Source organism: Anolis sagrei, chromosome X, assembly GCF_037176765.1.
Source record: "Anolis sagrei isolate rAnoSag1 chromosome X, rAnoSag1.mat, whole genome shotgun sequence".
Taxonomy (NCBI): Eukaryota; Metazoa; Chordata; class Lepidosauria; order Squamata; family Dactyloidae; genus Anolis; species Anolis sagrei.
The window spans coordinates 24,470,916-24,498,830 of NC_090034.1; the positions used below are offsets into that span (position 1 = coordinate 24,470,916).

Below are 27,915 nucleotides of genomic sequence, written 5' to 3' on the forward strand. Positions count from 1 at the left end.
ACAAAGTCCACCAGAAAACACAGTATATCCTGTTGGTCTTGGGGGTTCTGTGTGGGAAGTTTGGTCCAATTCTATCATTGGTAGGGTTCAGAATGCTCTTTGATTGTAGGTTAACAATAAATCCCAGCAACAACAACTTCCAAATGTCAAGGTCTCTTTTCCCCAAACTCCACCAGGGTTCACATTTTGGCATATTGAGGATTTGTGCCAAGCTTGGTCCATCAGACCCATCACTGTTTGAATCCACAGTGCTCTCTGGATGTAGGTGAGCTACAACTTCAATGCCCACCAAACCCTCCAGTACTTTCTGTTGGTCATGGGAGTTCTGTTTCACCCTGAAGGGGACTCAGGGCGGATCACAGAACACATACACGGCAAACATTCAATGCCATTAAACAGACAGAACAGACAACAGCTAGAGGTATTATGTTGGCATTTTTCCCAACTTCAGCATCCTGGAGGTTGCGTGCGATTCCAGTCACAGGGGGGTGCTGTCACTCAATCCTCTATGACAAAGATTCCTTGATCACAGCCTTCCTCCTTTCTTTAATTGCTGGCATTTTCTGGTATTTCCTTTTTATGGTGCCATAAAATACCACCCTGCTTAAGCAGTCCCTAGTTTCTCTATTCAAAGCTCACAGCTGTTTTCGAACTGCTTAGGTGGACAGCTGGACGAACTGCTCACCCCAACCCAGGCTACGAACTGCCAACCTTTTGATTGGTAAGATCTATTGCTGCTGGTGATTAACCAGCTGTGCTAAAGCCCTACCTCCTTCATCCGAGTCTTGTACCCTAAACAGACAGGAAGTCTTGCCCAACCCCCTTCCACTTAGAAAACTTCCCCTTTCCCCTGAATTTTGTCCTGATGAGAGCACAGCATTGTGACTAGAATACTGCTCCAGTGTAGTAGCAGCACCCTACTTTTCCCACACTTTGCAGTGTGGTGAAAACAGAATCACACTGAACTGCATTTTTTTCTCATGGCAGTCTCTTGTCTCCTTTGTCTACATAAGCAAAGGCATCTGATCGTCTTGAATGTAATGTATATCACCCACTTTCGTTCACTCCTCCCTTCTCAGTCACATGGGCACCTTTATTTATATCGGCAAAACTACCAGGCGATGGCCACAAGTTCTTTGGAGTTCCGTAGCCACCACTATAGTATTTATTTATTTATTTATCGTGTCATCAGCAACCAGACATTTGTATTACATTTTTTAACAAAAACAAACAAACAAACAAAACACAGAATTTGCAAGTTTGGTAGTTGATTAAATGTCCTTTGACCAGTAGTTGGCCACTTGGAGTGCCTCTGGTGTTGCCGCAAGAAGGTCCTCCATTGTGCATGTAGCAGGGCTCAGGTTGCATTGCAGCAGGTGGTCTGTGGTTTGCTCTTCTCCACACTCGCATGTCGTGGATTCCACTTTGTAGCCCCATTTCTTAAGATTGGCTCTGCATCTCGTGGTGGCAGAGCGCAGTCTGTTCAGAGCCTTCCAAGTCGCCCAGTTTCTGTGTGCCCAGGGGGGAGTCTCTCATTTGGTATCAGCCATTGATTGAGGTTCTGGGTTTGAGCCTGCCACTTTTGGACTCTCGCTTGCTGGGGTGTTTCAGCAAGTGTCTCTGTAGATCTTAGAAAACTATTTCTTGATTTAAGTCGTTGGCGTGCTGGCTGATACCCAAACAAGGGATGAGCTGGAGATGTCACTGCCTTGGTCCTTTCACTATTGGCTGCTACTTCCCGGCGGACGTCAAGTGATGCAATACCGGCTAGACAGTGTAATTTCTCCAGTGGTGTAGGGCGCAGACACCCTGTGATAATGTGCCATGTCTCATTAAGAGCCACATCCACTGTTTTAGCGTGGTGAGATGTGTTCCACACCGGGCATGCATACTCAGCAGCAGAATAGCATAGCGCAAGGGCAGATGTCTTCACTGTGTCTGGTTGTGAACCCCAGGTTGTGCCAGTCAGCTTTCATATGATATTGTTTCTAGCACCCACTTTTTGCTTGATGTTCAGGCAGTGCTTCTTGTAGGTCAGAGCACGGTCCAGAGTGACTCCCAGGTATTTGGGTGTGCTGCAAAGGACCAGTGGGATTCCTTCCCAGGTGATCCTCAGAACTCGGGATGCTTGTCTGTTCTTAAGGTGAAAGGCACATGTCTGTGTTTTAGATGGATTAGGGATCAGCTGGTTTCCCCTGTAATAGGCGGTAAGAGCACCTAGAGCTTCGGAGAGCTTCTGTTCAACCATCTCAAAGCTCCCTGCTTGAGCGGTAATAGCACGATCATCAGCATAGATGAAACTCTCTGTCCCTTCTGGCAGTGGCTGGTCATTTGTGTAGATGTTGAACATGGATGGGGCAAGCACGCTTCCCTGAGGCAGGCCGTTCTTCTGTTTCCGCCATCTGCTTCTCTGGCCCTGGAACTCAACAAAGAAGCTCCTGTTTTGTAGCAGGTTTCCTATGAGGCGGGTGAGACGGTAGTCCTTTGTGATATTATACATTTTTCTCAGGAGGAGGCGGTGGTTTACGGTATCATAGGCTGCTGACAGGTCTATGAAGACAGCTCCTGTGATCTGTTGCCTTTCAAAGCCATCTTCTATGTGCTGAGTCAGGTTCAGCACTTGCGATGTGCAGATTTTGCCTTTCCTGAAGCCAGCTTGCTGTGGAATCAGACAGGGGACTATTTTTTCCATAATTCTATGCAAAATAAGTCTCACCAGAACTTTGTCGAGGTGGCACAACAGGGAGATTGGTCTATAGCTTTTTGGATCATTAAGGTCTCTGCCTGGCTTCAAGATGGCGATGACTCTTGCTTTCCTCCAGATTTTGGGGATCTGACAGGATGCAGTGCAGTTGTTCATCAGCTCCAGCAGACAGCACCTTGCTTTTGGGCCAAAGTTCTTGATTTGTTCCATCCGTAGATCATCCAGGCCAGCTGCTTTGCCATTTTTACATTTATTGAGAGCCATGTCCAATTCAGTAGGTGTAAACGGTTCATGGAGGTTGTTGTTCTCAATCTCTTGTTGTATGGCTATTGGTTTCTTTCCTACTTTGGTGGCAAGGTTGGGTTTCCCATTCTTCAAGAGTTGGTGTGCTATCTGATCTGCCTTTATGTTGGCATGGGTATTAGTTTGTGAGGGATCGTTGCTCAGCCGTCTCAGCAGCCTCCACGCCTTCTGGCTGCTCCTGCCCATGTCAACTTCTGTTATCAGCTTGATCCACTGTTCTTTCTTGGCTTCAGAGATGGAGGACACAATGCTCTGCACTGCCTGAAGAGTTTGCTCACTAAATGGATCTTCGTTGTGGAGCCTGTAGTAGTTTTCCAACAAGGCAGCTATTTCAGGAGTAATGCCCTGAAGGTAGTTGGTTCTGCAGCCTCTCGGTATGGAGGCCCATGAGCAGGCTTTCACTATTTCAATAAAGTGCTCGTATTTCTCAGGGATTGGCGCAACTTATGTGATCATGTCATCTAACATGTCTGAGAATTTAGTCCAATCTGCCTTTCTGAAGTTGAATCTTCGTTGAAATTGAACTTCCTGGGGCCTTATAGTTGGAAACAGTTGGCATACTATTGGTTGGTGCTGTGTGTTTGGGATTGGTGGTCCCACTGATTTAGTGCATTGCTGTACAATGCTGTCGCTCACAAATAAAGAGGTCTGTGTTATAACCTCGATGCCATCTCCCGCTGTTGTAGGATGGTGGTTGCTTACTGTCATGAATGAGTGATAGTTTGTGCAGTTCAGACCAGGAGAGGACAGCCTCTCCATTTTTATCCTCTTGATGGCTATGGCTGTTAAAGTCACCAATTACTACCGCCCTTTGGTGCCTGTCACTATAGTGATGAAAAGCGACACAGGCGAAGGGGATTGTACAGTGGCGCTGAACAGGTTCAGTCCAACTAGACAGTGAAGATGCTCTTTTTTAAAAATCGTTTTTTATTAGGTTTTCAAAAAGATACAGCATTTAAGATCCTACACCTCAAAACCTCCCCACCCAAAGAAAATACATTCAAAACACAGTTGACTTCTCTCCCCCTCAAGCCAAGGCAGCTATCAAAATGTTATAATGTACTTCTGTTCTATTTGCTTTAACTTATGCTAAATATAAACAAATGTAGTCAAAATTAATACCTATCCACAAGTGATATTAAGACAAACAAATGGAAACATTTTAGTAAAATTTAATTCTTACAATTTCAGCTTTTATTTTCCATTTCAGCATCTCCCCATTTTCCTTTTCATCTAGATTGATCTTATTGTACTTCAACCATTTTCAATGACACTATCTTGTTATATTCCTCCTTTAAGTAAAATATTCTTATTTCTTCCATCCCACATATTTAAAAATCCATATTTCTTTTAAAGATTCCATTATTTATCTGTCTCTTCTAATATTTTTCATATACAATGGTTGAATTCAAAGGTTTCGGCCTAGTCCCAGATTTTGTTGCCCTTGTAGTTTTTGTTGCCCTTTTAAAAAGAGGCTTGATGGCCATCTGCCAGGGATACTTTGTGCTTTTCCTGCATGGAAGAAATGGACTGGACAAGATGGCCCATGTGCTCTCTTCCAACTCTATGATACTATGGTGGGCTTTTGAAGGTATATACAGGCACAGTTAGAGTAATAACCAAGGGAGTTTTAAACTACAGTCGAGTCTCACATATCCAACATAAACGAGCCAGCAGAATGTTGGATAAGCAAAAATGTTGGATAATAAGGAGGGATTAAGGAAAAGCCTATTAAAGGTCAAATTGTGTTATGGTTATATTATGATTTTCCAAATTAAGTACCAAAACATATTTACAACAAATCAACAGAAAAACCAGTTCAATACATGATAACGTTATGTAGTCATTACTGTATTTACAAATTTAGCACCAAAACAGACAAGGGTTCTTTCTCCCACCCTGGACTGCGTTGGATAATACAGAACGTTGGATAAGCAAGACTCTATTGTACCATGAAATATCACATTTAAGAAACTGGTATACATCTCACATTATTCTGTAAGAGACCACAGCTCAATTGCAGAGCACATGCCTCGCATGCAGATAGATCTACCTCAACTCAAAACACAGTAGTCAAGTAAAATAAAGCTTTGAGCTATTTTTCTGCAGTTCATTATTAAAAGTAAGTTTTTATTCACTGCCACTTCATACTTACCTACTATCTGAATCAGAAGCAATCTCTTTTCTTCCTCCAAATCGGATTTGGCACTGTAAAAAAAAACCCACAAGTATTATTCCATTCTATCTGTATCCTGCCTTTCCCCTATTTTCCTCTGTCAGATTTAAACCAATGTACTTTATGTGTTGACTAATAAGTCTATTGAGTGATAAAGTTGTGATAAAAAGAAAAAGAAACATAGCATTATAAGTAGGGCTGCAATTATGATTTATGAAGGTGCATACAAGGAGCCATAATCTTTCTGTCTCTTACCTGTTTAACTGCATCCAATAATCTCTCCAGCAGAAACTGTCTTTTGGCAACATTGTTCTGCAACCCTATAATGGAAGGAAATACAAATAAGATGGCATCATGTGGGTGACATGCATACTCAAAAGTGCCCATGCATATCCCTTTTCCAATGGTGTGAAGGTGGCATTTCCTTGTTCTTGCTTTCCATCTCGAATCTGTCCCTCACAGGCAATTGTCAAGTCCTAGGAAGAGATGCATTTGACCAAAGGAAGAGGGAGGGGAGAGGCAATTCAGCCATAAAGATACACTTGTGAGAGAAGGACAAAGAGGATGCACTCAATCCAAGAGTGTACTCTCATATGTTCCCCTCCCTCTTACCAAATGAGCTAACCATCTGCAAGTCCATCATCTCAATGTCACTGATTGTCATAAGTTCATCTAGCTGCTAATGGTGCTGTTTAGTCCTTTGGGAACCCCAGGCTTCTGGTTAGGAAAGCTATTTCACGCCTGAATAATCAATCCATTTTCACTAGTGATCTCCATATCCCTTTGTTTTCCTGTTAAAGAAAGCCACCCTTCTCCATTTTATATGATCCTTCTTCCCCAACTGGGATATCTGCCAATTGTTTTAAGCAGCATCTTACTCTCAATCCTAGGCTTGTTTGCAGTCTTGCTGGCTGTTTCAGATAAATAAACACATCATATCTCCATTTCAGGTGGAGACTTGCTGCAGAGTTATGTGAAATTCAGTAACAGATCAAAGTTTACTGCTTTTCATTTGAATTCATTTGAATTTACACACATACACACACAAAACCTCATGTGGGAAAAGGATTCTAAGTGACCCTTGTGGCTGACAACAATAAAAAATACAGTGAAAGCAATAGCGATGGGGAACGGATTCTTTAATTGTTAATTATAATCTGTATTTAATCAGTGGATTCTAACATGTACCCTAGCTTTCTGTATCTTGTTGTGTTTTAATAGTGTTGCAATGATGCTTTTCCCCAACTTAAGCTGCAGGGAAAGGTGGGTAGTAAATTCATCATAATTGTTATTACCATGTTTATCTTGCAAAAATTGGGATGCGCATTAGATTTGTGTCATACAGTAATCTTAGCACTGAGCCAAAGCAAAAGCGGAAGATGCTTGGGAGCTGTACCTGGAGCTTCTCTTTGAGGGACTACATCTCTAATTAAATGGTCATGACTCAATGCTATGGCATTCTTGGATTTGTAGTTTGATGAGGCACCAGCACTCTGTGGCAGAGAAAGTTCAAAACGCTATGCTATGTTCAAAATGCTATGATGTCATAGCATTGAACCAAGGCAATTAAAGTGGATTCATTCTACAGCAGGCATGGCCAAACTTCAGCCCTCCAGATGTTTTGGACTTCAACTCCCACAATTCCTAACAGCCTAGGAGAGCCATAATAATAATAATCATAATAATAATAATAATAATCATAATAATCATATACTTTACTGTATTTATATTCTGCTCTTATCTCCCTGAGAGGACTCAGAGCAGATTATAGAACACATATATGGCAAACATTCAATGCTGTTATACAGTTAACAGGACTGACAATACATAAACATAAATAATAAAACTTTATTTGTATCCCAGCCTATCTCCCCTTGGGGACTCATGCCACAGTTTGTATATGCATGTTCTACAGCATGGATGCACACCAAGGTTTTTTTCCCCATTGCTGGAAGCTTTGTGTTCTAACACAGTTGTTTCTAAAGAAGAAATTCTATTCTGGTGCACCTTTTTTTACTAAATAACAAAGAGCACACTGCCTGCCACTACGCATTATATTTGGCAGAAAATATTTTTGGAGGGCTTCAATGTTTTGAAAATTTAGATGTGCATTAGATTTGACAGTGCATTAGACTCAAAGAAATACTGGTATTATTATTTAGTATTCTCAATGTTGTTAAGTCTACTTCCACAAGGAGAGGGGCAGAAGTTCAGAGATACAAGGAAACCCAATCCTTGAGCAGACAGGCCCTTTATTTGTCTCCAGCCTCAGTAATTTGAAGCTCCCTTAAAATTAAATGGTTCAATTAAGTGCCCCAATTGCACCTACTGGGGACTTGATATGTTACGGTGGAACACAATGTTAATTGTGTTGTCCAAGGCTTTCATGTCCGGAGTCACTGGGTTGCTGTCAGTTTTTCAGGCTGTCTGATCATATTCCAGCAACATTCTCCCCTGACGTTTTGCTTGCATCTGTGGCTAATGCATCCTCAGAGGTTCTGTTGGTAGTGAGGCAAGTGGGGTCTCCCATCCTGTGGAATAATGTCCAGAGTGGGAGAAAGAAGCCTTGTCTATTTGAAGCATGGGTGAATATTGCAATTAGCAAGTTTGATTAGCATTAAGTAGCCTTGCAGCTGCAAAGTCAATCAGTGAGGGCATTTGTACGGAGGCTGTTGTTGCCTGGAGACATCCTTTATTTGGGAGGTGTTATTTGCTGTCTGGAGTTCTCCTGTTTCTGAGTGGTGTTCCTTATTTAATGTCTTGATTCTGAAAGGCGCTGCAGACTGATTCAACCAGAGAAGTCAGTCATAGCAACACAATTGATGAACCAACCTCGACCTGGAATATTATTTGAGAACACAGAAAGGCTGGTCCACTCTGATTACACACATAAGTCCTTGAAATCCACAAGAAGCATGTGGACAATTTCAACAGAAAGGAGGAGACCATGAAAATGAACACAATCTGGTTACCCCTATTAAAAAAAACACCAGAATCCAAACTGTAAATAAAGAACAGTACTCAGAAACAGGAGAATTCCAGACAGCAAGCAATCAAGTGCCAGTAAACACTTCCCAAACCGAGGGTGCCTCCAGGAAACAACGGCCAGGCTACCTCCATGCAGATACTCTCACTGATTGACTTTGCAACTTAAAGGCTACTCAATGCTATGCAAGCTTGCTAATTGCAACAAAAGCCAAAACAGAAAGCTTCGGCGTTTTATCCGGAGGTGCTTCTGGCCAAGAGGCCTACTTGCAGGCCAAGGCCTCCCTGGGATTTGCATAGGAGGCTCTGAGGGAAGCGAAGGGCCACACTCACCGCTCATGGCGGCGCCTCTTTCCTCCTCTTCCTCCCTCCTCGTCTCCCGGCGCTCTAGCTCGGCAAACCTCCCGTCAGGAGGGCTCGACTTGCTACCGAAGTCATCCTCAGCTCCCCCCCCCCCCCCGGAAGCAAATGATGCGACCCGGAAGCTGGCGCCATCCTGAAGGGAGCCTCCCGCGTCCGGAGTCCCCTCACGGCACCCATGATCGCGCATGCGCCCCTTTCTGGGCCTTCTGGACTACAACTCCCACAATGCCTAAAGGGCCGAAATAAATTCCTGTGGGCGGCTAGGAATTGTGGGAGTTGAAGTCCAAAATACTGAGAGGGCGGGCGTTTGCACAAGTCAGTAGTTCTACCACTCCTCTGAAGGGCGATTTCCGTTTAATCAAAGCACTTTGATTATTGTATATTATATATTACATGTAATATTACTAATAATATTGCAGTACAGTAGTGTTGTACAGTAGAGTAATATAGAACATTAAGACTGGTATGTTAGGAATATAATATATTGTATATACATATAATATTGATAATATTATAATGGAATACAATATAATACGAATAGTACTACAATATAATAATCGAATAATTGTATGTTGTAAGTTACATTTAATATTACTAATAATATTGCAGTATAGTAGTACAGTAGAATCTATATAAATAAAAATTATATTGGTGCATTGAATTTTGCTGTGTCTTGTAAACCTCTGTGAGTCGCCTCCGGGCTGAGAACAGCGGTATAGAAGTAAAGTAAAGTAAATAAATAAATAAAAATGTAATGTTAGTTCGTGCTACCATCAGAACTCAAAAACCACTGGGGGAATTTTCACCAAATTTGGACACAAGACACCTAACAGTCCAATTTATGTATGTCCTCCACTCAAAAAATTGATTTTGTCATTTGGGAATTGTCGTTGCTGGGATTTATAGAGCATTCTGAACTCCACCAATGATGGAATTGGGCCAAACTTAGCACACAGGGTTCCCATGACCAACAGAAAAAACTGGAAAGGTTTGGTGGACATTGACCTTGAGTTTGGGAATTATAGTTCACCCACATCCAGAGAGCACTGTGGACTCAAACAATGATGGATCTGGACCAAACTTGGCACGAATATTCCATATGCCCAAATATGAACACAGATGGAGTTTAAGGGAAATATACCTTGACATTTGGGAGTTGTAGTTGCTGGGATTTATAGTTCACCTACAATCAAAGAGCATTCTGAACTCCACCAATGATGGAATTGAACCAAACATGGCATACAGGACTTCCATGACCAACAGAACACACTGCAAGGGTTTGGTGGGCATTGACCTTGAGTTTGGGAGTTGTAGTTCACCTACATCCAGAGAGCACTATGGACACAAACAAAGATGGATCTGGACCAAACTTGACACAAAAATTCCATATGCCTAAATTTGAACACAGATGGAGTTTGGAGGAAATAGACCTTGACATTTGGGATTTGTAGTTACTGGGATTTATAGTTTACAATTAAAGGGCATTCTGAAACCCACAAACAACAGAAATGGGGCAAACTTCCCACACAGAACCCCCATGACCAATAGAAAATACTTAAGGCCACCCAGTCCAACTCTCTTCACCAGGGCAAGAAAATGTAATCAGAGCCCTCCTGACAAAGAGCCATCCAGTCATAAATATAGATATGATTCTCACACACACAGATATAGTCTCATAGATTTGAAAGATTGCGCCGGGAGCTCGACAGGGGGAGTGTGTCCCTGTTGGTGCTGCTGGACCTCTCAGCGGCCTTCGATACCGTCGACCACGGTATCCTTCTGGAACGCCTTCCGGGGATGGGTCTCGGGGGCACTGTTTTACAGTGGCTCCGGTCATTCCTGGAGGGCCGATCCCAGAAGGTGTTATTGGGGGACACCTGTTCAACCCCGCAACCTTTGTCATGTGGGGTTCCACAGGGTTCAATACTGTCTCCCATGTTGTTTAACATCTACATGAAGCCGCTGGGAGAGATCATACGGAGTTTCGGGGTACGGTGTCATCTGTACGCAGATGATGTCCAACTCTGTCACTCCTTTCCACCTGCTACTAAGGAGGCTGTTGAGGTCCTGAACCGGTGCCTGGCCGCTGTAACGGTCTGGATGAGGGCGAACAAATCGAAATTGAATCCAGACAAGACAGAGGTACTCCTGGTCAGTCGCAAGGCCGAACAGGGTATAGGGTTACAGCCTGTGCTGGATGGGGTCGCACTCCCCTTGAAGGCGCAGGTTCGCAGCTTGGGTGTGATCCTGGATTCATAGCTGAGCCTGGAGCCCCAGGTCTCGGCGGTGACCAGGGGAACATTTGCACTGCTTAGGCTCATGCGCCAGCTGCGCCCGTACCTTGGGAAGTCTGACTTGGTCACGGTAGTCCACGCTCTGGTTACATCCCGTTTAGACTACTGCAACGCTCTCTACGTGGGGTTGCCTTTGAAGACGGCCCGGAAGCTCCAACTGGTCCAACGTGCGGCAGCCATGATACTAACAGGAGCAGGACGCAGGGAGCATACAACCCCCTTGTTGTACCAGCTCCACTGGCTGCCGATCTGCTATCGGGCTCAATTCAAGGTGCTGGCACTGGCCTATAAAGCCCTAAACGGTTCCGGCCCAAGATACCTAACTGACCGCCTCTCGATCTATGAGCCCACGAGGACTTTGAGATCTTCCAGGGAGGCTCTGCTCTCGATCCCGCCTGCTTCACAGGCACGGCTGGCGGGGACGAGAGATAGGGCCTTCTCGGTGGTGGCTCCTCGGCTGTGGAACACCCTTCCCGTGGACATCAGACTGGCTCCTTCCCTGATGATATTCCGCAGGAAATTAAAGACTTGGCTGTTCAAGAAGGCGTTCGAACAAGAAGTGTAATGATTGGTAATTGACTATAGGAATGGAACAACGGAAAATGATACTGGATTGTGGTTTTGACGATGAGACGACGTGGAATGGCTTTTGTAGTAATGATGATGTTTTTTGATGATGATGTTTTTTGTTAATGATGGATTGTGGATTATTTTATATTGTGTCGTGTATTTTGAACCTTGTTCTTTCTATGTTGTACGCCGCTGTGAGTCGCCCTTGGGCTGAGAACAGCGGTATATAAGCAAAGTAAATAAATAAATAAATAAATAATAAATCCAGTCACTAATACTACAGTAATAGTAATACTGATAATACAACATAATAATATATAATACTATAATAATTGAATATTATATATTACTATATATATTGCAGTACAGTGCTATAGAACAGCATAGTAATATAGAATACTAATATTGTGCTATGCTAAGAATATAATATATTGTATATACATATAATATTGAGAATACATAATATTGATAATATATATTGATCATATTGATAATATTACAATTACAATATAATATTGATAATATTATAATGCAATACAATGTAATAATAATACAACATAACAATATATAAAAATATAATAACTGCATATTATACATTACATATAATATTACTAATAATATTGCAGTATAGTGGTGTAGTTCAGTATAGTAACATATACTAATATTGTGCTATGCTAAGAATATAATACTATGTACATATATATATATATAATATTGATATTATAATGCAATACAATATAATACTAATAAAAATACAACATAATAATATATAGCAATATAATTGTTTGTTACATGTAATATTACTAATAATATTCCAATAATATTAAGGTTAACCTTAATATTACTAACAATATTGCAGTACAGTGGTATAGTACAGCATAGTAATATATTAGTATTGTGCTATATTAAGAATATAATATATTGCATATCCATATAATATACATATAATGTTGATAATATTACAACGTAATACAATAATAATACAATATGAGTCTCCCTCCTCGCAAAGGCCGCCGGGATTTGTCGTTTGCGGCGTGCGTATGCGCTGACTCATACGTAAAGAAAAACGAATCAGCTCCCTGTCAGCGAACCGGCGCACAGCTTCTTGGGAGTCGTAGTTCGGGAGCCGTAGAGACGCCCGTGCAATGGAATGGGAAGTCAATGTGGAGGGAACTACCAAAATGGCGTCCGAGGGAGAGGTCTACGGAGGGCTGAAGGGGCCAAAGGACTTGCCTGCCTCGCTCGCACGCGGAGGAGTGCTGAGTTGGTTCGGACGCCGGCGCCGCGCTCGCCTTCCCTCGGCTTTTTCTGCCTGTCAAAATGGAGGCCAACAACGGTGGCAGCGGTAGCAGCAGCGACTCGGCGCCGGACTGTTGGGACCAGCCGGAGGTGGAGGCCGGCAGTGGCGGAGCGGGAGGAGGAGGAGACGCCGCCAGCGAAGGCCTCTTGCCCGGCCCCGCCGCTCCTGAGGGAGAAGCCGGCGGAGAGGCCCACCCCGCGGCCCAGCTGGACGCCGAGGAGCAGGAGCGGCTGGGCGCGGCCTTCAGCCGCCTCCTCAACGTCAACGCCAAGCCCTTCGTGCCCAACGTTCACGCCGCCGAGTTCGTGCCGGCCTTCCTCAGGGGAGGAGGAGGAGGAGCAGGGCCCCCCTCGCCGCCGCCGCCGCCACACGGTAAGCAAGCAGGCCTCGCTCGCTCGCTCGCTCCCTCAGGCCTGGGCCTACTTCGGCCCGCCCTCGGGGGGGGGGGGGGGGTTGGACTCCAACTCCCAACAATTCAAACAGCCGGTAGGCTGTTAGGAGTGGTGGGAGACGGAGTCCAAACCCCCTCGAGGGCCCAAGTTGGCCCATCTCTCTCTCTCTATATATATGTATACATATTCGCGTGGCAAAAATGTATCTCTATATATAGAGATGTACACACACACATTTAAAACCTCTATGTAACCTCTCCCTCTCGTTTAGTTAAACCTAGATATAACCCCCTCTGCATAAGCTTTCTCTCCCCCTCTCTATATAAGCTCTCTCTCTCTCTCTCTATATATATATATAACCTCGCTCCCCCTCTCTCTATATAGCCTGTGTGTGTAATCACATGGTAGAAATTTACCTCTCTCTTTATATGGATAGATATATACACACACATGTAAAACCTATATGTAATCTCTCCCTCTCTCTCTGTAAAACCTAGATATAAGGTCTTTCTCTGTATATATATATATACCTATATGTAAGCGTGCTCATTATATATAAGCATTCTATATATAACCTATATATCTCTCTATATATCTTCTATCTCTATATATGCAACCTATATATAACCCCTCTCTCTATATATGTGTGTGTGTGTTCGCTCTCTCTCTATATATATATATATAAACATTTCTCTATATAGAAAATATTTATAAATCCTCTCTCATTATATGCATATGTGATATATATATATATATATATATATAAAGAGAGAATATACCGTTTTTACTCAATTCTAATACCCACCTTTTTTTACTAAAGTACCTTCCCAAAATTAAGGTGTGCATTAGATTCACATAATATGGTAAATACGTTTCTTGCATTTCAGGGTTTTAAAAACTGAGTTATGCATTAGATTCAATGGTACATTAGACTGGAGTAAATGCGGGTGTGTTTATAGTGTTTCTCTCTCTTGACTCTCTGTACACAAACACATATACTTTGCATGTGTATTTGGATCCAGTTTTATCTCTACTTCATTCTTTCTCTCTCCCCCTCCCCTCTATATATACATACACACATTTTGTGTGTATATTTGGAGCTGGATTTCTCTCCTATCTATCGATCTCTCTCTTTCCTGATATATGTATGTGTGTACGAAATCTCTCTCTATATACACACAGGCCGTCCCTGAGTTACAAACATTCGATTTGCATCCGACTCCTAGTTAAGAATGGGGGTCAGAAAGTGAAAGAAATTTCCCCCTCAGAAGGGAAATCCACTCCTAGAAGAGTTATTATGGGGGAAGCGGGTGTCCACTGAAGCCTTAATCCCCAATCCTTGTTTCCACAACAAGCCAATTTTTCCAGCCTTTGCACATATAGGAAATCTTGGAACCGTTTGAGGCCCTGACTCCATGAAGCACAGAGTACTGGTGTATCTTCAGGGCTTTCTATCTGGGAGTTTGTTGTCTGACCGGCACAGTTTTAAGTTAATTTTGAACTGCATTAAATGGACAGAGTAGATGGGGCCATATATGTGTTTGTTGTCTTTTTATCCACACCCTGTTTCTCCTCCCAAGAACCCTACTAAGTAGCTTGGTCTGTGAGAGTGCAATGACTGCCTAGTAATTTTCCTAATTGAGTCATCTTGTATTTTACCAAGCCTGATATGACCATGAGCATTCCTTCACCTGATGCCATCCAGGTAGGTTAGGGTGCAACTCCCATAAATCCCATTTAGGATGGGAAATCTACTCAAAGACGTGTTTAGTGGGAAGAGGATAACTGGCGCAAGGACCCAAATTAGGAGAACTAACCATTTTCAAGAATGGTAGCATTTCAACTATGGAAATGAGTTCTTATTTGCTTCTAGGATAGGTTTGGGCAGCTTTTTGAAGAGAGTGCTGTGGATATATTGTATCTTGATCTTAATGAAGCAAATAAGCTAGGGAAATGTGGGCTAAATATTGCTACTCTTGAGTAGATTTGTAATTGGTTGACTAGCCAAACCCCAAGGGGGTTCCATAATGGTTCCTCTTCAACCTGAAAGAAGTGACTAGTGGTGCACCGCAGGGTTGATTCTTAGGCCCAGTGCTATCAACATTTTTATCAATGACTTGGATGGTGGAATAGAGGGCAAGCTTATCAAATCTATAGATGACACCAAATTGGGAGGGACAGCTTAATACCCAGAGGAGAGGATCTGGTCAAAAATGACCTGGAAAAGATTAGAGAACTGGCCAAAGCTACCAAAGAAACCAAAAATGGAAATTCACAGTATAAGATGGGTGAAACCTGACTTGTCCTCAAAAGTGTGAAAGGACTCTAGGGAATCTTAGTAGACCATAACCTGAAAATGAGTCAGGAGTGTGTTGCGGTAGTTTAAAAAACCCTAACAGGATTCTAGGCTACATCAATACAAGTAGTGTCAATAAAGGAAAATAAATGTCCCACTCAATTCTGCTTTGGTTGGGCCTCACTTAAAATGCTTAGCCCAGTCCTGGCCACCACAGTTCAAGGAAGCTATTGACAAGCTGGAACGTGTCCAGAGAAGGGCAGCCCAAAGGGATCAAAGGCCAGGAATCCTGAGCGCCCTTCCACACAGCCATATAACCCAAAATATCAAGGCAGAATAACCCATAGTATCTGCTTTGAACTGGAATATTTGAGTCCATACTGCCATATATCCCAGTTCAGTGGAGATAATGTGGGATTTCATTCAGCTGTGTGGAAGGGGTCTGAGGAATGGCTTAGAGAGCTGGGCATGACAGCCATGTTTAAATATTTGAAAGGATGTTATATTGAAGACGGTGCAAGGTTGTTGTTTTCTGGTGCTCATGGTGGCAAAAATGTGGATTTAAACTAGAGGAAAAGACATTTCATCTGAATACTATGGGGAAAAAACATTTTGTGGTGGAAATTCCAACCATGGAATATATTGCCTCAGAGTGCAGTGAACTCTCCTTGTTTGAAGGTTTTTAAACCAGATTGGATGGCCAGCCGTTCAATTCCGTTGGATTGGATGGTCAACCGTTCAATTGTGTATTATTGCATGGTAGGGCATTGGATTGGATGACCCTTGTGGTCTTTTCCAACTCTGTGGTTCTGTGATCTGGTAATGGTTTCATAAGGAGGAGGAAAGGGGTGTGTTAGACTACATTTGGCCCCACAAAGAGTTAGTTCTGAAGGGAAGTACATTTGACCAGAGAGGCAGAAAGTTTGTTGAACCAGGAGGGCAGGACTTTAGGTTCCTCAATTCAGTGACAGAAGGTGTCCTTATTGTAGGTGTTTCTGGTACTTTAAACGATTAATGTGGATTTACGAGGTCTATTGGGGCAGCTTCAGATATGTGTCTGAGAGCACCTTAGTGGATTTGATGCAAGATATCTTGCCTGAGACTTCATTTGTCTTTTACCTTTTGCTGTCAGAAGCAGAGGTCGGGATAGCTGAAAAGATTTGCAAAGTATGCTGCTATTCTGGTTTTTTCCCCTATTCATCCATTGTAATCCTGTGAGGTTGGGAAACTGACCCAAAGTAACCTGGTGAGTTCAAGAAGTCTGTCTCCAGACACCTTTAAGCCTTCACACTTGGATAAAAAAGCTGAAATTATTTTAATGGAAGACCCCTCACCTCTGCATTCCAGGACCAAGAGGTAAAGGTAAAGGTTTCCCCGACATTAAGTCTAGTCATGTCCAACTGAGGGGGTGGTGCTCATCTCCATTTCTAAGCTGAAGAGCTGGCGTTGTCCATAGACACCTCCAAGGTCATGTGTCCAGCATGACTGCATGGAGCGCTCTTACCTTCCCTCCAGGGCTGTTAGGCCCAGCTTCTGCTAGGTTGGGCTGTTAGGCCCAGCTTCTGCTAGGTTGGCAGAAGCTGGGCCTAACAGCAGGAGCCCACCCACTCCCCATGTTCGAACTGCTAAATTTTGGTCAGCAAGTTCAGCAGTTCAGTGGTTTAACCCTCTGCGCCAATCAGTACCAACCATAATATAAGTTTCTTGAGATTCAGATAAAAAAGTTGTTGAAATAACTACTTCAGACATTTTAATTGAATGGATGGGTAGTAGAAGCATTAGGTAATCAATTTCAGTATCAAAAGGAGAGGCTACACAAAAGTCTGTGAAATGTTAACAGTATGATAATGCAGTATGACATTTTGGAAAATTCTTTTCAGAATTTTCAGTATTTGGGAGAGTCCCTTATAGTTAGACTCACTTTTCTAAAGCTAAGGCAACAATTAATATTTCCCAGCACTTCTCCTAAAAGGGCGCGTTGATATTTGTTACTGATGTAACTAGCTCCTCTAGTTTCTGAGCTCCTTTTCACAGCTTCAGCTGCTTTACCAGCTGTGGTATTAACTGATGGAAGGCTCTCTTTGTCTAGATGACCATACCATTGTAAGGCAAAAGAAGGAGCCTTTTGAAAATGGCTCAGAAACTTCAATATGTGACTAGAAGACTCTTAATAAGGATTAAGAGATACAAACATCTCATGTTAATGCTTCACCAATTACAGGCCAGTTTGAGAACTGGGTTTTTACCTTTAATGTCTTGGGACTGCTGTATTCATTTCTCTACATTCCTGAAACATTGGAGACTTCTTCTGGAGGCCTTCGTGGCAGAAATAGATAAGTGGTTGAGAAGGAATTGAACAGAGAAGCAGTAGATTTCTGATGTTCAGGTAATTTTGTATTCAAAATTATAGCTGATCCCAAAGCTGATCCCAAAGCTGTGTCCAATCTAATGCTAAATATCTCCTAGACAGAAGGGCACTAACTTACATATTTGGATTAAAAGTGAAGACAAGTTAGGGCCAGTCATTCTTTCAAAGTGAGTGGAAGTGTCCATGGAGTTTAATTTCTATGATCAGAATAAAAGTGTGCAGCAAGTAACCAGCTGGAAATTTTGTTAGTGGTACCGTATGGTCTTCTGACATCACAACTCCTCAAAAGAGATCAAATGTTCATTCTCAAAGGTTGTGTATGGGTTTATTGTCCCAACTTTCTTGTATTTATTGTTTCTGAATGAAGCAAGTTGTTCCTGCTCAACCAGTGGCATGAGGTTACTGCTTTTGAACAAGGCAAAATGTCTCTTCTCCTTCTGTTCAACTCTAGTTTATCTTGAGGCACTTCAACATTCAGTATTATATCCTAGTCTTAGACTAGGAGAATTGTAGAGTTGATTGGGGCTCCAGGGATCATCTAGTCTAGTTATTGTCAGCCTTTGATTGTAGCTTTAGTCCCTGTACCATGAATCATTAGCTACTCTGACACCATCTCCTGGGAACTGAAGTCCAGCATTTCTGGGAGGCCAAATTTAATAACCACACATCTCCTCCACCATCTTTATAGTACAACCAAAGCATTCCTGGGAGCCAGCCTTTTAACCTGTGTTTATAAATCTTGAATGACGGATAATCTATTATCCTCTAGGCAGTGGTTCTCAACCTTCCTAATGCCGCAACCCCATAGTACAGTCCCTCATGTTGTGGTGACCCCCAACCATAAAATTATTTTTGTTACTACTAGTTCCCTTCGGGGTGAGAAGGGCAGAATATAAATGCTTTAAATAAATAATAACTAATTTTGCTACTGTTATGAATCATAATGTAAATATCTGATATGCAGGATGTATTTTCAGTCTTACAAACTGAACATAATTAAAGTATAGTGATTAATCACAAAAACAATATGTTTGGAAGAATATGGACAACAGATGGTGAGATTTGCAGTACCTTCAACTTCTTCAGCTCTGACTTCCACAGACCACTGAGACCCCTCATGACAAACCTGGACCAAACTTGGCACACAGAACCCCCCATGACCAACAGAAAATATTGGAGGTGTTTGGAAGGAATTGACCATGATTAAGGGGAGATGTAGTTCACCTACTTTCTGAGAGCACTGTGAACACAAACAATGATGGATCTGGATCAAACTTAGCACACAGACCCAACGTAGCTAACTTTGAAGACTGGCAGGGTTTGGGGAGGATTGACACATGATTTTGGGAGTTGTTGTTTACCCACATCCTTATGCATTTTCTAATGGGAGCATTAATAAAAAAACAAAAGGAAAGATTTTTTTTCTAATAAATAGTATTACAAATTACCTCCTCCTGGTGCTGCTGGGTCACTCTCAGTCCCACGTTGACCACTGGCGCAAGCCTCCCTCCAGCCTCGCGTGCTCACCCATGCATGCGCACTGTGCTACCATGCCAATTAGCTTCCGAGCACAATTCAAAGTGCTGGTGTTGACCTATAAAGCCCTAAACGACTCCGGCCCTGTTTACCTCTCCGAATGTATTCTCCCCTATGTACCATCAAGACTACTAAGATCGTCTGGAGAGGCCCTGCTCTCGGTCCCACCAGCCTCGCAAGCGCGCCTGGTGGGGACGAGGGACAGGGCCTTCTCGGTGGTGGCCCCGCGACTCTGGAACTCTCTCCCTCTGGAGGCCAGAACTGCCCCATCCATCCTAACATTTAGGAAACGGGTGAAGACGTGGCTGTGGAGTCAGGCCTTCGAGGAATGAGACAACACCATAGGACTCTGGATGGAAGTGGATATAGATCCATCTTAATAGGACGACTGACCACTGTAGTTTTATATTTTGTGTATTTTAAAGTTGATGTGTAATTTGTGATATATGATATTTTAATGAATGTATATGTTTTTATGGCTGTAAACCGGGCTGAGTCCCTCAACGAGGTTGAGAAGCTCGGTATACAAAACTGTGAAATAAATAAATAAATAAATGCGCTGAGCATGCCTGCTTTCCCTTCCCCACTTGGGAGTCTCAGAAACAGCTCTCTCCTTGGCTGAGAGGCCTGCGAATCACAGCACAGGAGGGCTTTTGGTGGAAGGATTCCTCGTCTGTTTCCAAAAATGAAGAGGACAGGCGGAGAGATCTTCCGCCTTCTCTGCCAAAGGGCTTCCCAAGACCATCAGAAATATGTGTTTTCTGATGGTCTTGGTGACCCCTCTGAATCACATCTCGTGACCCCTCCCCCCAGGGTTCCTGACCCCCAGGTTAAGAAACACTGCTCTAAGGCAGTCTATTTCTCCATTAAACGGATCTCCCAATCAAAATATTTTCTTTAATCTTTACTTGGAATCTGTTTTCTTGTAATTTGTATCCGGGGGCTAGGAAAATTCAAAGCTACGTGCAAACAGTGACAATGGCAACAGTGACAGCTCTGGTCCTTATCTTCAGTAAGCAACCTGATGTAGTCTCCTACTTCTGATAGAATTACTAAATTTGATTTTCTGGTTCCTAGTAGAAGATCAAACAATAAACATTGCCACCATAGGAGTAATGTCATTATTAGAATCTGAAATATAATGAAGGATTTTGATGTTGGAAACTCTTAATCTAAGTCAAGATGCATTGTCAAGATAGCATTCCCAGATCTACCCAGGTTGTAATTGTCAACAAAGGAGATCAAAGTAGTGTGAGAAACCCATGATGACTCACAGTGTTCACAGCATTTTTTTTTTGTAAGAGACGGGCTATTAAATGATCTTTTCCTGGTACCAGTGTGCAGAGACTTCTGCAAAAAATTTCAGTGTCAGACATTACATCGGCAAATTTGGTTTTTTCCCCTTTGATGTAGTTCATTTAGGACCAGAGCTTTGAATTCATTTCAAGTTGCAAGGTGTTTCTGTAACACAGTAGTCTTCCTTCCATTTTCACAGGGATTTTCCCCTTCATGTGGCCAGTGTTTGTTTCGCCTTGGCAAAGGAAAAAAGACACGGGGCAGAACAGAAACAGCTGACAAACAGGAAGAAGAGGAGGACTCGGTCCCGTGTGCTCCCAAAACATCACTTACCTGGTGAATCTGGTTCTTCCTCTTCTTACTGCTGGCAAAGTGTTTCTGTTCTACTCTGTATCTCCCTTCCTTTGCATGGGTAAAACAGACATGCATGGCACAAGGAAGAAGAGGAGCCAGATCCACAGGGGAAGTAAAGTGGTGCGCCGGATCTTAGTTTTCCTGCATGCCACATGGCAGCCTCAGGAGGAGGTGACACAAGCTCGTGAATAATCAGAATCCAAAATGGTGAGAACTAAACCCAGAAAAATGGAGGAACAGTTTTCTTCTACTGCTTTGTGCTGCAGTTCCTTTTCGACTACATGTATTGTACTTTAACCTTATCAAATACCATTTTCCTTTTGGAAAGAGGAAAAGGGTAAAGAAGATGTTGAGTATTTCTGATTTCTCGCTGACACTGATTAGCACACGTGCGTCAAACTCAAGGCCCACAGGCCAAATCTGCCACACCATGTCCTTTTCTGTAGCCCCCCAGATGTTGAACTACAACTGCTGTATTCCTCATCATTAGGTATCACAGCTAGAGCTGATGAGAGTTGGAATAAAAGATTGTCGGGAAGGCTACATTGTGTTCTTTTTAGCCTGAATTTAGATAACAGGCTTATGGTATTACGTCTGACTTTAAGATGGCCTGCAACCTTTCCCTAACCCCAGAGCCACAAGTACTGTTAGGTTGCCATTCCCATTATCTCTAGTCTATATAGTGGATAATCAAAAGTGATGGGAGGTGTTGTTCAATAACATCTGGGGACTCAAATTGGGTCAAAACCTAAGAACAACCTTCACTATGTAAAAAAATATAGTTAGCACTCTGTACCCATGGATTCTCCACCCATGGATTCAAGGGCTCTTTGAAGGCAACCATGAGGCTGATGTGGCCCTCAAGGAAAATGAGCTTGACAACCTTGAAATGCATCGTACATTTTGTCAAGTAGTGGGCCAGCCACTTCCTTCTTCCTCCCCTTGCTCCAAATATCACTGGGAAAATTATTTTTATTATTTTAACTCAGCTTGCAAGATTGAACCCATTCTGAGCTTCAACCCTCTAGCCTTCCTGCCATAAACATTTGTGATTAATTCTGTTTCTTGATCACTTCATTTTTCATAGTTGTCTTCGCAAACTCTCAGGTTAAAAGCATGTTAAATATCCAACTTGGTTTCTTTCGATTACTCCCCATTATTTTCTCATTAGATTTGTTTGCCATTATGTGCCTTCAGTATCTCAACTTTAAGAAGCTCACCTCCATCATGAACTGAGAGTATTCTGACCAAGGGATCTCATTCAGGATATCCTCGTGGTTTCTGAAGCTGACCAAATGCTTCCCTTAATTCCGTGTTTACTTTTGCTAAGTTTCAGAAAGAAGGTTTTTAAAAAGTTTCTTGACTTCTGGAACATTTTTAAATATGAACTGTTATAAACAAAGCTTTTGTTGGAAGCAATGTAAGGAGTTAGATTTTTCCAGTTATTTGGAGAATGACTTCTTAGCATGTAAAGTACAAAAACATTTTAGTTGTCCTCCATGGTTAATGAATCCATATATCTCAGATTAGCAGAAAAGGCTTTTGGATCTAAGGCAAGATTGTCAGCCATGATGTGCTGTAATATATAATAATTAAACTTCTACCTGCTTTAAGTCTCCTTCGGGAGAGATAACAAGAACAACAACAGCAACTCAGATGAACTGGACAAATCGCAAGGGACATTCTTACCCTGCTGAATTTCTCTGGGGCCGTTCTTGAATGTCAGGTTTTCTTTGGGGTCTGAGCATCATCCCTCATTATTTCATTAAATCTAATAAACATTAGGATGGCACTTCAGAATAACATTTGAAGTCAAAGAGGTAAGCAGCAGTATGAACTAGAAATACCATGTTACTGGCCCAGAATCCAAAGTACAGCTATAATCCATAGAAATCTGTTTAATCCCATTGTTATACGATTGTGATCCAGTATGCCAGAGCCCCGTATTTTCTATTACATAACACTTGGGGTATTGTACAATGTTCTTTTATTGTTTATCATTGTTGGATGTGGGAGTTGAATGCCTCTTGTTGCTAAAACAGAATTAAAGTTTGTTTTTTAACATCAGTATTAACACAAAGGAATGTTTAAATGTAGAGCAGTTTTGATTTTTCTGGTTGCTTTATGACCTGACAAGTATACTTCAGCTGGGGTTCTGCGGGATGGAAATAATGTTAAGTTTTTCAGTATCATGGTGCCTCCTCTTCCTGAGTGTTGGCTTTTTCAGAATGACTTAAATTGTTACGATGCAACCTTTCTAGGGAGGAGTTGTTCATAAACATGCATGATGAGTTGTAATACACAAGAGGATAAGTCCTTTTCTTAACCTATAGCTCATCATAAGGAGAATGGGAAGGAAAAGAGAGCCAGAGTGATGTTTGAGTGTTGGGTTATTACGTTGGAAACTTCCCACTTGGCCATGGAAACTTACTAGATGATCTTTGGGAAGTCACTTTCTCATCTTCAGAGGGAGGGATTGGCAAACTTCCTCAGACTGAGAAAAAGACTGTTATAGGGTCATCTTAGGGTTGCCCTTTGTCTAAAATGATTTGAAGGTACACAACTGCTGCTCTAGAAACTAGGACACACTGGAGCAATGGTTTCAAATTACAAGAAAAGAGATTCTACATAAACATTAGGAAGAACTTGCAGATGGTAAGTGGGATATGTTGCAGCCTCGGAGTGTGGTGGAATGTCCTTTTCTGAAGGTTTTTAAACAGAGTGGATGGCCATCTGTTGGGAGGGCTTTGATTGTGTGCATGGCAGAATGTGGTTGGAATGGATGGCCCTTGGGGTTTCTTTCATCTCTATAATTCTATGTTTGCCTTTCCGTCATATTCAAGATAGTGGCCTTCTGCCAGTGTGACCTGCTTAGTTCTGTTAGAGCTTGTTGTCTTAGCAAAACTAAAGTGGCAGACAGTCCACCCCCGAGTTACAAACATCTGACTTATAAACAAATCATAGTTAAGAATGGGGCTGAGTGAGAGAAATCTACCCTTTGGAAGGGAAATTCCTACTATAAGGGTCATTATCGGAGGGGAAAAGGTCTCGACTGAGGCTTTATCCATGATCCCATAACAAGCCACATTTTTCAAAATCCAATTGTCACAGGTACAGAAAGTGAGGTGAAATCTTCTGAACAGGGGCACCGACAGCAAAGGAAACACCACAGGAGTGTTAACCCTTCCCCATGCTATCCAAAACACGTGTGTGTGCATGTGTGCATGTGTGTGGCTGGAGTTGCACTTAAATTATACCTGTTCTGATTTACATGCAGATTCAACTTAAGAACAAATCTACAGAATCTCTCTTGTTCATAACTCAGGGACTGCCTGTATAGTAATATGAGTTTGCTTTGCCTAGCCAGTGGTGCATCATAGCCCAGCAATATGTAGCATTGCCAGATGTTAAACAACACATATATCTAATTATTCCCTGAAGTTAGAATACTTTTTTATTTTGTAAAGATTTAAATTGAAAGGTTTCAATCTCAACTGTTCTTTGTTAAATATTACACCTTAAGAAATGTATCACTTTCTTGACCAATGGATATAACTGTCCTGAACTGAATTCAGCCTTGTCAATGTCAAATATTGAAAGAGTTCTTTATTTTTGACAATGGATGGATGTATACATTTCTAAGTGACTTTTAAGAGTGACAGTTTTTAAAACCCTTACTCTTGGATTACTAATGTGACCAAACTTTGACACTGGAAAGCGAATCATAGAATCATAGAATCAAAGAGTTGGAAGAGACCTCATGGGCCATCCAGTCCAACCCCCTGCCAAGAAGCAGGAATATTGCATTCAAATCACCCTTGACAGATGGCCATCCAGCCTCTGTTTAAAAGGTTCCAAAGAAGGAGCCTCCAACACACTCCGGGGCAGAGAGTTCCACTGCTGAACGGCTCTCACAGTCAGGAAGTTCTTCCTCATGTTCAGATGGAATCTCCTCTCTTGTAGTTTGAAGCCATTGTTCCGCGTCCTAGTCTCCAGGGAAGCAGAAAACAAGCTTGCTCCCTCCTCCCTGTGGCTTCCTCTCATATATTTATACATGGCTATCATATCCCCTCTCAGCCTTCTCTTCTTCAGGCTAAACATGCCCAGCTCGTTAAGCCGCTCCTCATAGGGCTTGTTCTCCAGACCTTTTATCATTTTAGTCGCTCTCCTCTGGACACATTCCAGCTTGTCAATATCTCTCTTCACTTGTGGTGCCCAGAACTGGACACAATATTCCAGATGTGGTCTAACCAAAACAGAATAGAGGGGTAGCATTACTTCCCTAGATCTAGACACTATGCTCCTATTGATGCAGGCCAAAATCCCATTGGCTTTTTTTGCCGCCACATCACATTGTTGGCTCATGTTTAACTTGTTGTCCACGAGGACTCCCAAGATCTTTTTCACACGTACTGCTCTCGAGCCAGGCATCCCCCATCTTTGCATTTCGTTTTTCCTGCCAAAGTGGAATATCTTGCATTTGTCACTGTTGAACTTCATTTTGTTAGTTTTGGCCCATCTCTCTAATCTGTCAAGATCGTTTTGAATCCTGCTCCTGTCCTCTGGACTATTGGCTATCCCTCCCAATTTGGTGTCGTCTGCAAACTTGATGATCCTGCCTTCTAACCCTTCATCTAAGTCATTAATGAAGATGTTGAACAGGACCGGGCCCAGGACGGAACCCTGCGGCACTCCGCTCGTCACTTCTTTCCAGGATGAAGAGGAAGCATTGGGGAGAATCACACTCTGGGTCCGATTATTTGACCAATTACTGATCCACCTCACCGTAGTTTTGCCTAGCCCACATTGGACTAGTTTCCTTGCCAGAAGGTCATGGGGGACCTTGTCGAAGGGCTTACTGAAATCCAGGTACGCTACATCCACGGCATTTCCCGCATCTACCCAGCTTGTAACTCTATTGAAAAAAGAGATCAGATTAGTCTGGCATGACTTGTTTTTGATAAATCCATGTTGACTATTAGCAATGACCGCATTTGTTTCTAAGTGTTTGCAGATCACTTCCTTAACAATCTTTTCCAGAATCTTGCCTGGTATTGACGTGAGGCTGACCGGACGGTAGTTGTTTGGGTTATCCTTTATTCCCTTCTTGAATATTGGGACCACATTGGCCCTCCTCCAATCTGCTGGAACTTCTCCTGTTCTCCAAGAACTCTCAAAGATGGTTGCCGATGGTTGCCAATGGTTCCGAAATGACTTCCGCTAGTTCCTTCAATACTCTTGGGTGTAGTTGATCTGGCCCTGGGGACTTGAACTCATTTAGAGCGACCAGGTATTCCTGTACGACTTGTTTCCTAATTTGGAGTTGGATGTCCTCAAATCCCTCATCCACTCCGTCTTGCTGAGGTTGAAGATGACTTTCTTTTTGTGAGAAGACCGAGGCAAAGAAGGTATTTAGTAGTTCTGCCTTTTCCCTATCCCCTGTCAGCATTGCCCCATCTTCTCCTCAAAGAGGCCCTATCGCCTCCTTGTTTTTCCTTTATCTACTGACATAAGAAAAGAATTCCTTTTTATTGTTTTTAATGTCCCTGGCAAGCCTGAGCACGTTTTGTGCTTTAGCCTTGCGGACCTTTTCCCTACAGCTGTTGGCTATTTGTTTGAATTCTTCTTTGGTGATTTCTCCCTTTTTCCAGTTCTTGTGCATGTCTCTTTTGTGTCTCAGCACAGTTAGAAGTTCTTTGGACATCCATTCTGGCTTCTTTGCACTTGTCCTATTTTTTCTTTTTGTTGGCACGGTTTGCAACTGCGCCTTGAGTATTTCACTTTTGAGAAACTCCCATCCATTCGTAACTCCCTTGTCTTTTAGTATCTGTGTCCACGGAATGCTGCTCAGTGTTTCCTTCATTTTTTGGAAATCAGCTCTTCTAAAGTCCAAAATACGGGTTTGACTTGTCTTAGTTTCGGCCTTTCTTTGTACCTCAAATTGCAGGAGCACATGGTCACTTGCCCCTAAGGATCCTACCACTTCAACCACATCGATCAGGTCCTCCACATTTGTTAGGATGAGATCAAGAGTAGCCAATCCCCTTGTTGCCTCTTCTACCTTCTGGACCATGAAATTGTCTGCAAGGCAAGCGAGGAATTTGTTGGACTTTGTACTCTTGGCCGAGTTTGTTTTCCAGCAAATATCGGGATAGTTGAAATCGCCCATGACTACTACATCTCTTCTCTGTGCCTGTTTGGTCAACTGTTGGCAGAAGACTTCATCAAGTTCTTCCTCCTGGCTTGGAGGTCTGTAGTAGACTCCTACAACAAGATCTTTTTGAGTCCCAGTTCCCTTGATTCTTATCCAGATGCTTTCAAGCTATCATATTTGTGGTGTTGTGCTAAAAGTTGGAGTTCGTCATGTTTATTTCCCATGCTCTGTGCATTAGTGTAAAGACATGTGAGCCCCTGAGATCTTCCCCTGAGCTGTTTAATTGGGATTATTGTGCTTTTGGTACTTGGTCCTTTTTGTGTTTGTGCAGCCCTCCGTTTAGCCTTCTGGCGGTTCCCTGACATTATGGGTAAAGTAGTGTTCGCAAGGCTGTTGTCCCCCTCCCCCAGTGGGCCTAGTTTAAAGTGTGCCTAATGAGGTTTGTGAGTCTGTGAGCAAAAAGGTGTTTTCCTACTTGTGTGAGATGCACCCCATCCCTTGCCAGTAGGCCATCCTCCTGGAAAAGCAGGCCATGGTCAAGGAAGCCAAAGCGTTCCTCCTGACACCATTTCTAAGCCAGTCATTGACCTGTACTATTTTTCTGGCCCTTGTAGGACTGTGTTTTATGACTGGGAGGAGGGATGAAAAGACCACCTGTACATTACATTGCTTTAGCTTTGTTCCTAGAACTTGAAAATCATTTGTGATCTTTTGAACAGTATGCCTAGCAGTATCATTGGTTCCGTAAGACTCTCCTCTGGAGTAAGGGCTTTAAAAACTGGCCCAACTATCACACCACTGCCATCCTAATACTTACTCTGGTA

General features: G+C 42.6%; 2 protein-coding genes across 3 annotated transcripts in view; one reads left to right on the forward strand and one right to left on the reverse strand.

The window, feature by feature from the left end:
* SNX29 (sorting nexin 29) overlaps positions 1 to 8,733 on the reverse strand; it is a 114,554-nt gene extending 105,821 nt beyond the window's left edge. For both annotated transcript variants that reach the window (XM_060786343.2, XM_060786342.2), the window contains exons 1-3: positions 8,502 to 8,733; positions 5,439 to 5,503; positions 5,163 to 5,215 (exon numbers count right to left, since the gene is read on the reverse strand). In XM_060786343.2, the coding sequence (XP_060642326.2) occupies positions 5,163 to 5,215; positions 5,439 to 5,503; positions 8,502 to 8,718 (335 nt within the window). In that variant the 5' untranslated portion in view covers positions 8,719 to 8,733. The remainder of the gene's footprint in view (positions 1 to 5,162; positions 5,216 to 5,438; positions 5,504 to 8,501) is intronic.
* A 3,828-nt stretch (positions 8,734 to 12,561) lies between these two features.
* GSPT1 (G1 to S phase transition 1) overlaps positions 12,562 to 27,915 on the forward strand; it is a 32,069-nt gene continuing 16,715 nt past the window's right edge. The window contains 3 exon segments of the mRNA XM_060786340.2: positions 12,562 to 12,628; positions 12,631 to 12,699; positions 12,702 to 13,067. Coding sequence (XP_060642323.2) covers positions 12,577 to 12,628; positions 12,631 to 12,699; positions 12,702 to 13,067 — 487 coding nt within the window. The 5' untranslated portion in view covers positions 12,562 to 12,576.